We start from the raw sequence: 10,398 nt of genomic DNA on the forward strand, positions 1-10,398 counted from the left end.
GGGGCCAGGACCTCTTCGGACCACCCCCAGCCATCCGTGGGTCAAGGTCCCAGGAGGCTACAAAGCCCGTACCCCCGGCCTGGGCCCCTCTCTGCTGTGGCGAGGACCTGCCCCACCCCAGGCCTCACCTCCTCCAGCAGGTCCACCCTGGATTGCAGCCTCTGCACCTCCTCCTTCATCGTACTGTCCACTCCTGGGAGCAGAGCCAGGCGCTGGGTCAGGGATGGCTGTCTCCCTACCCGCCCCCCAGGCTCCCTCCTGTCCCAGGGAGAGGCAGAGACAGAAGACTGAGGCCCAGGCCTCTGTCCAACCCGCCGCCTGCCTGGCGCTGGCCAGAGGTCTCAAGGCCATGCTGCCTAAGCACATCGGGGCGTGCAGCTCTGGGCGGATGCTGCTGCCCGCTGTCCCTGGGTGCCCGGGTCCCCGCCACGTGGAGGGAGGTCGGAGCTGAGGTCTCCTCCGTGCTTCGATGCGGTGCTGTGGACGGCGCATTATTACTCACGGTACGAGTTTGAAGTGTCACAGCGCGTACCAAAAGTAATAATGTCCCGTCACCAGCAGAGGCCAGGTGTCTTCCAGAACACTTCAGTGGGACGCAGGCAGGACCCCGGGACTGGGCACCTCCGGCGCCTTGGCTGAGATGAGGCCCAGGCAGCCTGCCCCCAATTCTTGGGAACCCAGCAGTCCTCCCTCCCTGTCCTCCCCGCCGGAGAAGGAGCCCCCACCGCTTCCCACCCAGATTCCAGTGTCCCCCACCATGCCTAGCAGAGCCACAGGGCAATCTCCACTGCCTGCCCACCTCCCCAGGCCGGGCACAGCCAGGGCTGAGTTTACCTGTCGGGTTGGGGGCCAACCTGGGGGGCCCTCCCTTGGGCACGCAGAATGTGCCATCTGCAGACAGGCTGTGCCCCTCCCAACACTGGCACCAGTAACTGCCGGCAGTGTTGACGCAGCGCTGGGGACAGCGGCCCCTGCCAGCACGGCATTCGTCCACATCTGCAGGAAATGGGGTGTCAGGCGGCCATGCCTGCAGGAGAGGTCCCACCCACTCAGCTCCCTTAACACACACCCACTCATGGGCTGGCAGTCACCCCAGGACATGCAAGGAGGTGCCCCAAGGACTCTTCCAGGGACCCCCAGGGCGGAGCCAGCCTCACCTGACTGGCAGGTGTCACCCTGCCACCCTGCTGGGCAGCGGCAGTGGCCAGGCTGGACGCAGCTCCCTCCATTCCGGCATGGCGGCTGGCATATTGCTGTGGGTGAGGAAGGCGGGTCACCAGTTCAGTTGGGTCCCCAGCACCCTGTGGGGGCAGCCGCTGGGCAGGAGGGTGCTCTGCAGCAGGGAAGTGCTTTGCTCAGGGGTCAAGAAAAGCTGCAGGGGTGTTGCCGGAAGTATGGGGAAGGGTCACCCTCCTGGCTAACACTGGTCGCTGAGGGGTGACCCTCACCTGCTCCGCAGGCCCCGGGGAGCCCGCTGGTCCTCTTCCAGCCAGGGCAGCATGCGTATTGAGGCCTGGCGGGGGCCAGCCCAGGGCTGCGGCGGTAGGCGGTCCTATAGATGGTTCTGTGGGGTGGGCGGGGCAGCTCAGAGGGGCATCCCGCTCCCCCTCAGCCGCCCGCTGGGCATCCACAGTCCCCTCTCAGAATGGACATGGTCACCCCAGCGTGGGGATCTCCTCAAGGGATGGCACTGAGGGATCATTGCACAAGCCGCTTCCCTGCCTGGACCTTCTGGCGCTGACCGGGACTCAAGCCGCTGCTGGATGCCCAGCCGTGCTCCGTGTGGGGCAGAGGCAGTGCCCAGGCCTGTGTGTGCCCTCATATCTCCAGCCTCCTCCGTGGGGGCATCCAGGCCCAGAGTCGAGGTGTGCCCGGCCTGCAGTGGGTCCCCGCAGAGTGTGGGCCAGGGGCACCTGCGCATTCCTTACACCTCCAAGAGTCTAAATCCCAGGCCCTCCCCCAGTAGGGAGTGAAGCTCCCACACCCAGGAAGGAGGTCCCGGCTGAAGCTGAGAACTAGGGGCGTGGGCTCCTCTGTGGGCACACAGGGCATCGAAGGGTCTCATCTGTGCCTGTTAGGGGCCGTCACTCGGAGGGGGATGCCCAGGGGAGCGCCGTGAACTGGGACCAGGGGCGTGGGGCATCATCCCCTGTAGATTGCAGCCGGGGATGCCAGGGCAGGGAGGGGCTAGTGTCCCAGAAGTGGGGGGTGCAGACTGGATGGGCGACCCCTCTAAACATGGCGATGGCCTCAGAGGTGATGTCTTTCGGACGCGTCGGGGTGAGAACAAGGATTGGCATGTTGCAGGTGGTCGAGGATCCCCCTGGGCTCAGACTGCCCTGGGTCACTCATCTCAGCTGGTCCTCTCATGGCTCTGGCCTCAGTTTTCCATCCGGGGCCCCAGGATTCATCCCCCACCCCTGACAGGCTGATGTGTGGCAGCCAGGGGCGTCTTGGGGATCGGCCTTGGGGGGCCAGGGCTGGGTAGGCTCGGCTCAGTGGGCACTCACCGGTAGGTGCTGCAGGCCCGGTGACCATCACAGGTGGTGAGGAAGGGCTGGTACACGCGCTGCACAAAGGACTCAGAGATGGGGCCCCCGTGAGCCCTGACTGCACACACCCTGCGGCTGTGGGGATGACGGGGTCAGCCAGGGAGGCTCGGAGCAGGACCCTCAGCCCCAGGACCCAAGGATGACGGGACATGCGGCCAGGGCAGGACCCTCAGCAGGAGCCCCTTCGAGTCTCCTACAGGTGCCGAGGAGGAAGCCGTCAGGGAAGGGCTGAGGGCCCCAGTCTCCCCAACCCAGCCCTCAGGGGCCAGTGCTTGGCTCACCCTGGCCGGTAGGCATGCTCCGTGCCACCCGCTGCCAGCACCAGAAAGCACACCAGCAGAACCTCCTGAGAGCCCCACATGGCCCGTGCCTCCGGGTGGGGGGCCTTCTCCTCTGGGTGGCCTGGGGCACAGAGCATGGCCCTTCAGGCTCCCAGAAGATGCCCCGCCCCCAGGCCACGGGTGCAGTCCGTGCTTGCTCCATGAGGCCTGCCCAGCTCACCTCCACCGGAGCCTCCACCGGCGGCGCCCACCCTCTCCTCCCCTGGCCCCCTCCTCCAGCTAGCCAGACCCTCACCAGCCACCAACAGCTGGGGCCAGAGCTGGGCAGCCACAGGGGTGATGCCGCCCAGAGCTCTTGCTGCAGGAATCTCATGGATCCTGCTGGGGGTCTGGGGCACCCCGGCTCCATGAAGGATGGCTCAGCAATGGGCCACTTTCTCCCGTCCTGCCTGGTTCCAGGGCCCTCCTCACAGCAGGGCAGGGGCGAGCCTGCACCCCAGCCTGTGCAAACGGGGTGTCCATGGGCAGAGCTGGGATCCAGCCCCACCAGGGACTTGCTGGCCTCAGCCCTTCTGGGCTTTGGTTTCTCCTCATCTGAGTGTGGAGCCGGCCCGGGGGGGCAGATGAGCAGCCGCAAGCCAGCAGGAGCCGTTTGGGGGCGCACAGATTCTAAGACCACAAGATGGGCAGCCTTCATTTCAGAGGGGTCCCTTGCATGCTGGGACGTGTGCAGTCAGCCTCCAGGGCTTTCAGGACAGTAGCCGTGCCGGGCGCACCCTGGGGGTGGGGGGCAGCCCCCTAGTGTCACGGGAGCCAGAACCCAACCCCCTCCTGGCTATGTGGCAGGAGCTGGGGGCCTGGGTGGGGCGGGGGGCCTTCCTGGGAGGATGAGCGCTCCCAGAGTTAATGGTCTGTGGCAGTGCGGGGGCAGGGGAGGCTGTCCCGTGTGCAGCCAGGCTCTGGGGTCCCACCCAGGGCCTCTCAAGGGTGCTTCCCAAGGGCTGGGTGGGGTCCTTCCCAGGTGCTGCAGGGCCCCCGCAGGGAAAGGCCAGTATTCAGGCGGGGCTGGAGGCTGGGGTAAGGCTGTCCTTTCTCTGGGACTCAGTTTTCTCAGCCACCACCAGAATAGGGTCTCCGAGGCCCCGCCAGGCTCTGACAGCCTGTCCTATGAACAGTCACACTGTCCGAGGTCACGGAGCCTTCGCCGCTGGCCCAGCCCCACGGTGTGGAGCTCGACCTCACACCGGCCTCTCACGGGCTCTGCCGCCGCATCACCCGGTCCCTGGGAGTGGGGAGGGTGGCCTGGGAGTGGGAGGTTCCTTCCCGGGTCTCCTGTCCTCTGTGCGCTGGGGAGAGGAGGGCAGGGCAGAGGCTGCCCTGGGCAGCTGGGGGTGGGACTCAGCCTGGAGGTTCGGGGGTATCACAGCAGTTTTTGGGCAGGAGTTTGTCCGGGGGTCAGAGCTAGCTGGAGATTAACTCTGGGGATGGCCCTGGGGGAAGGACACTGTCAGAGGCTGGGCCTGGTGCCTCCCCCAGGCAAGACGAAGTGGGAGGACAGGCGACACTGGGGGGTAGGACCCGGGAGGGAAGAGGCGGCAGCGGCTGGGTGGCTTGGGGTGGGCAGGGGGAGGCCGGGCCTGGCGGGAGGCGAATCTCGCAGACCTCATGGCCGCACACGAATGTTCGCGCTGCACCCCCCGCAATTCCTGAGTGTCGTCTGGAGAGGAAGCAGTGCTGAGAAGTGCGGACTCAATTTTTGAAAGTCATGCTTTTCCCGAGGCCAGAGGAAGCCCGCAGCTGGCGCTGCAAGCCCCACATCCCCGGGGGGGCCACGGCCCCGACCTGGGGTTGCCGGGCGGGGAGGGGGCGGCGGCTCCAGGTGGGCGAGCGGTCCGGTCCCGTCCCCCCAGCGCCTGCGGACCCTGCCCGCCGCCCCCCGCACCTGCCCAGCCGCAGCCCCCACCGCTGGAAGCCGGTCCGCAGAGGGAGGGGCCTGCCCGCGCCGCAGGCACTGGGGGACCCCTCGCAGCAGGAGCCGGGATGGGGGCCCGCGGGGGAGGGCGCAGAGGCGGCGCCAGACGGGCCGGGGGCGGGCGGCGCGGGCAGGGGCTGGGCTGGGCGCGCGGCGGGGTCGGGCCGGGGGTTAGAGGGTCCGCGGCGACCCCGCGTTCCCGGCGCGCAGTCCTTGGACGCCAGGGGGAGCCGCTCCCGGGGCCGCTGGGCCCATTCTCCCGGCGCGGCCCGACCCAGCCGCGGGGGCCCCGGCCCGCTCCCCCCCGGCCCCCGGGCCGCCCCCAGCTGCCCCCTGCGCGCCGCCAGGTCCCCCGCCCCCGGGGCTTCCGCGGGTCCCAGCCTCGCCCCGGCCCCGGCGGCGGACAGACCCAGACCCCGCGCCCCGCTCGCTCCGCACTCACCGCCGGATCCGGGGCGCGCACGCGCCGCCGCCGCTGCCGCCCGAGCCCGCGCCGTGGGGGCCCCGAGCCCCGCCCCGCCCCGGCCCCGCCCCACCTGGCGGCCTGGCCCCGCCCCCGCCCCGCCCCCACGGTGCAGACGGGGAAACTGAGGCCCGGCGGCGGACGGGCCGCCCCCGGGCGGACAGGGACCTCGGACCGCGGCCCCCAGCCCCCTCCGGAATCCCGCGTCCCCGGGCAGAGCGCTCGCTGCGCGGCCGCTGAGGACGGGTCGCCGCCCAGGGCGCTGGCACTGACGGGGCCCTTCGCTGGCTCTCAAACCCCCAGGACGAAAACCACCCAGGACGCGCGTCTCAGCCGCTGGTGGGCACCCGGCGCTGGGCAGCACCGAGCTCGGTCCTGCAGCCTCGCGGGCGGTGGGCGTCACCGCCGTCCCCTCGCCAGGCCCAGAGGCCCAGGACGCCTCCGAGACCACACGGCAGAGCCCAGATGGGACCGGGGGGGGGGGACACAGGCCTCCCTCCCGGCCTTCGAGTGTTAGGTTGGGGGCCCCTGCGCCAGCCCCCACCTGGCCCTGTCTGAGGCATCAGGCACCCTCACCGGGGACACCGGGTCCCTGCTGTGTTCAGGACAGTCAGGGCCAGGGCGGAACGCTCCTCCCAGGGAATCCACAGGCCCCAGGAGTCTCCTCACACCCACAGTCCCTCCAGAGGCTCCTGGGTGGGTCACCTCTCCTCTCCAGGCTCCATTTCCAAATGTGTAAGACGGGGATAAACAGCCCTGGGGCACGTGATGTTGAGGTCACCGCCCCACCGCAATCCTTGCTACTGGGACTGCCGCCCAGCACGTGAGGCCCAGGCCAGCCCAGTTCAGCAGCCCCTCAGACCCGGCGGGAGCCAGCACCCTGTCTCGGAGCCAGAGTGGGTGCCTGTGTGAGACGTGTTACCTCAGAGTGAGGGTCGGCTGGGACTCACCTGGCGGAGGAGAATCCGTCATCCCTGGGACTGGGGCTGCAGCTGCTCCTCGGGGCAGGGCCACCTGTGCCTCCCGGGCCCTGGGGGCTGCAGGTTGGAGAGGAGGCGTGGGTAGTGTCCACCCACAGTCCTGGTCACCCTGAAGTCTGGGGGCTGGGAAGGGGCCCAGGTCCAGCCTTGGGTGCTGCTGTGGGCCGTCCTTCTGAGCTGGGCCTGCAGACCCCCATTCTGCACCCACCCCAGCCCATTCTGTCCTGGCTGGTTGTCCTCGCAGGTCCACAGCCCCTGGCCTCAGTAAAATGGGGCTGTTTTCTCCAGCCTTGGGCTCCCTGGCGTGGGGATGGAAGGCAGCTGTGAGTGGAGCTGGAGGTCCCTCCACAAAGCCCAGGGCGCTGGGCGAGGGGCTTGCAGATGGATGGGGGAGGGCCACCAGCTTGGGGCTACCTTGGCACATGGGAGCTGGAGGAAAGGAGGAACCCAGGTGCCCAGAGAGGAGCCCCCAAAATGAGGCCGCCCCACCGTGTAATCCAGTGGCCACTGCTCTGGACCAGGAGGCCTGGAAGCCCCTGGCACCTGGCCCAAGGGATGGCCAGAGCAGCTGCTGTCGGGTGTTCCTCATCGAAGTGGGGAGTCCTAGGCCTCCTAGTGCCCTGAGCCGATGCAGGGCAGTGCTTACCTAGCCCTGGGCACTGAAGTGTTCAGAGTGAGGCCTAGGGGACCTCTGGGTGGGAGAGCCGCCCTGCCCTGTCCCTTGCCCTGGCCTCATCTCTGGAGCTGCGGTCATTTGACCCTTTGACCTGCCTGCCCACCTCTCCTGCCTGAGTCCAGCAGAGGCAACGAAGCAGAAAGGGCGGCTCCTGGGCTGCCCCGAGCCAGGCCTCTCTGCCCCCGTTCTGGCTAGGCCCCACCGTCTGGAAAGTGGGGGCTCTTGGACAGGCTTCTTGGTGTGGACGTTTAAGACAAAAAGTGGGGCCTTCTAGAACCCACTGTGGCTGTGGGGTTTTGGGACGGGGCTTCAGCTACTGCCCGGGGCTGAGGCATGGGGGAACAAGGGCTTCTCCAAGGTCTAAGGGGGGCCACAGGGCCACCCATTTGCCCACCACACCCCACCAAGTCATCCAGAAGCCTGAGCCCCACGCGCCGCACCCCGGATTCACACCGCTCATCCTGGCTAGATCTGGCTTTGGGGTTCATCTCCCTCGGGGCCAGTTGCCCTCCCCAGATCCCCACTGGGGTGCTCATCCACTGCTAGGGAGAAGCTGAGGAGACCCCAGCCCTTGGGATACCCCAGGGCACAGCACCAAGGCCCTGGAGGCGGGCCTGGCAGAGCTGAACTTTGCTGCCAACCCCAGGGGTTGCTCTGCAGAGGCAGAGGAAGGCCAGAAGGTGGGCTCAGGGGAAGGGCAGCTTCGGGGGAAGTACTGGAGTCAGCAGGATGGACCGGGACCCATGCTGGGCCACCCACCGGCAGGTGCTGGGCCATGGGGCCTCGGTGGCCTCCTCTGTGCAGAAGGGAAGTGGACTGGGACCCCTCCTCTGCAACCATGCCAGGGAGCAGGCTGCAGAGCACCCAGCAGGCGCCGAGGTCTGAGGGAGTGAGCGCGTGTGGGGGCGCCCCATCTGCTCCCTGCCCCTCCAAGGCCTCCGTACCTGATGCTGCGGGAGCCCAGGTGTGGCCATGGCTGCCGCTGCTTTGTCCCGGGATGGAGGATGCACCCTGGCCCTTGCCCGGAGGCACCTCCCGAGGCCGGCCCGCCTGGCCTGTCCCCAGGAGCCTCCCTCGAAGCCGTGCGGGGTGGCCGGCTTGGTGCAGGGAGGCTCCCCCCCGGTGAGGAAGGGCGGCTTTTTATGCCCCGTCCTGGGTAATCGGGATTGGGATGGGCCCTTTCCAGCCGGACTTCCTGTGTGTGTTCTCCGCTGATAACAGGGACGTGTCGTCGGACAAACAGGAGGCTGAGGGGGGCGGGGGCCACTGTGTGAGGGGGCCTGGAGAACCTGCTGGGGGTGGGGAAGCTGTTCTCTGGGCATCACCCTGGGCATCAGAGTGTAGCCTCAAAGCAGCCAGAAGCCAGGGTTGGACCCTGCTGGAGACCCTGGGGAGGGTGCGCGGTGGAGGACGGGCGCCCGGCGGGACCGTGGGTCCACAGGGCGCGCTTGTGTGTGGCTGGACAGAGGGGACCTGGTTGGTCTGTGGGCCACAGGATACTGGCCCTCCCACAGGACACCCCCAGATGTGTGTGACACAGCGTGGGAGCCGGGAGGGGCCCCAGGCCAAGGCAAGGACCAGCCAAACTGGAGCCTTGAGCAGTGGGGGGTGTGGGGCGGCGAGGCCCAGCCGGAAGGGACTGTGGTGGGCAAGGCAGGCTGAGTGGCCTGAGAACAGCCCGTTGTGTGGGTCCCTGAGGCCCAAGGTTGGCCATGGTAGGGGGTGGTGGGACGTGACTCAGGCCTCTCCCCTAAGAGAGCTGCCAGTGAGGCTGTGAGCCCCTGGCCGGGAGATGGACAAATAGGCCCACTTCCCAGGGGTGCTCCGGCTGGCAGCAGGGTGGGGAGGGGTACGGGGAGGGATGTGGGAGATGGGGTGATAACAGGGGGTGTTCTGGCAGGTTCCCGGGGTCCCAGCCCTCAGGTCTGACCCCCAGCTATTCAGGTGTCCGTGGGCACCTCAGGCCGAGCGAGCCATTGTGGCAATGGTGGGTGGGGTGGGAGGGCACTCGATGTGGAAGGGAGCTGGGCGGCCTCGGAGGGCACAGCTGGAACCCGGGTGCTGGAGCAGGGCCTCTCCCAACCGTCCGTGTGCCCCACCTTTCCCGTTCTCAGCTGGACAACTGGGGCCACGGGAGGCCGGGCAGCTGGGAAATTCCCCACTGGACTTTGGCGGGCAGGCAGGAAACCTCCCCTACAAGTGACACCCCTCCCCCCAAGCAGGGACCAGCTCCCCTCTACCCATGGCCGGGGAAGGATCTGCTCTGCACGCCGGGCTGTGCTCAGGGCTCAGGGCCAAAGACGGGCCTGGGTTTGCGCACCTGCCCCTGGCCATTGAGATGGTTGAGGGGCGCTCCTGGTACCAGGCAGGGCTGGTCTGAGTGGGAAGGGCCTCTTTCCAGAGGGGGCCCCTGCCCCGAGGTTGGAGCAGATAGGCAGAACCCCCATTTCCCCACCTCCTCCACACTCGGCCACCTGGGATCTGGCCCTTACCCTACTGGCTGCACCCTCAGCCCCCTGGCTCTCCCACCCAGGGGCTCCTCCTGCCCTGGCCAGCCTGTCCCTCCAGCCTGTCCCTCCAGCATATAGGGGCCCAGTAGGCTTGTGCCCCTATCCTAGGAGGTGCCCTCTTACCCTCTGCCTGTGTCACTGCAACCTGCCCCCTGCCCCCCCGCCCTCACTCCCCTAGATCTGTGCTGGCTTCTGGGCGGAAGGACCCGTAAGCCTGGGGTGGGCCAGATCTAGCCCCCTCCATGTAAAGAGGGGGAAACTGAGGCCGGCAGGGCGAGGTGACTGGCCCAGCTGAGCAGGGAGGCCGGCAGGGCTGGGACGGTGGATAGGATGCCGCCTCACCCTTCCTTCCTTCCTCCTGTTGGGGAGCCCTCTGTCCCCCACCCCAGCTTGTCCTGTGCCCCAACCTGGAGCAGTCCCTATCAATAGACCTGCCTGGCCAGGGGGCGGCTGGGGGCGGAAGGAGCCAGGTAGCCGAGTGCAGGAGTCTCCTGAGGCTTGGCCGGCTGGGGGCCTTCCTGGTGAACGGAGTGCTGGGCTTGCAGGCTAGGGGGTGAGGGCAGAGTCTGGGTCCTCCCCACGCTGCCTTCCTGGCATTGGGGTCTGGGTGCGAGCCTGGGGGGCTGTGCCCAGCCTGCTGTCCACTTGTTTTCACTGCAGCCCCCTCCTGACAAGCTCTGCCCTGCCCCCAGCCCCTCCCAAGGCCAAGACCAGACACTCCCCAAGGGAAGGAGGCCCCGGCCCAGGCCCAGAGTGCCAGCTGTGCCCTCTCCTGTGGCCCAGAGCCACCAAGGGAGGGGTATTCTGCTCTCTCGGGCTTCCAGAGCCTCAGCGGCAGGTGCAGGAGGTGGGCTGGGGTCTTGCCCTAATGCCAGGGTCACATCAGGGACAGAAGGGTCGAGGGATTGGCAGGGGACAGACATGTTTGCTGTCTATCCCCTCTTGGACTCCAGAGGGTACTGGG

At 68.0% G+C, this 10,398-nt stretch overlaps 1 protein-coding gene across 4 annotated transcripts; it reads right to left on the minus strand.

The window, feature by feature from the left end:
• Positions 1 to 6: 6 nt before the first annotated feature.
• EGFL7 (EGF like domain multiple 7) lies at positions 7 to 8,034 on the minus strand. Of its 4 annotated transcripts, XM_032261833.1 has the most exons (8): positions 7,869 to 8,034; positions 6,219 to 6,305; positions 2,834 to 2,954; positions 2,511 to 2,627; positions 1,449 to 1,564; positions 1,158 to 1,253; positions 835 to 996; positions 7 to 193 (listed from the first exon to the last, which is right to left on the minus strand). In XM_032261833.1, exons 2-8 carry the CDS (start codon positions 6,238 to 6,240, stop codon positions 42 to 44), a joined length of 786 nt encoding a protein of 261 aa, XP_032117724.1. In that variant the 5' UTR covers positions 6,241 to 6,305; positions 7,869 to 8,034; the 3' UTR covers positions 7 to 41. The 4 variants fall into 4 exon arrangements, with proteins under 4 accessions (XP_032117724.1, XP_032117725.1, XP_032117726.1 ...); XM_032261834.1 differs by lacking the exons at positions 6,219 to 6,305; positions 7,869 to 8,034 and adding an exon at positions 5,248 to 5,290; XM_032261835.1 differs by lacking the exons at positions 6,219 to 6,305; positions 7,869 to 8,034 and adding an exon at positions 3,129 to 4,321.
• Positions 8,035 to 10,398: the final 2,364 nt, after the last annotated feature.

Source organism: Sapajus apella, unplaced genomic scaffold, assembly GCF_009761245.1.
Source record: "Sapajus apella isolate SASKATOON/1434 unplaced genomic scaffold, GSC_monkey_1.0 scaffold126, whole genome shotgun sequence".
NCBI classification, from domain to species: Eukaryota; Metazoa; Chordata; class Mammalia; order Primates; family Cebidae; genus Sapajus; species Sapajus apella.

Excerpts from the sequence above, each read along its gene's own strand:
- EGFL7 (XM_032261833.1), bottom strand. The coding sequence starts at position 6,240 with ATGACGGATTCTCCTCCGCCAG. Across the intron at positions 2,628-2,833 it reads GAGCATGCCTACCGGCCAGG|CCGCAGGGTGTGTGCAGTCA; the intron begins GTGAGCCAAGCA and ends TCATCCCCACAG. Across the intron at positions 1,254-1,448 it reads CCCCGGGGCCTGCGGAGCAG|CAATATGCCAGCCGCCATGC; the intron begins GTGAGGGTCACC and ends CCTCACCCACAG.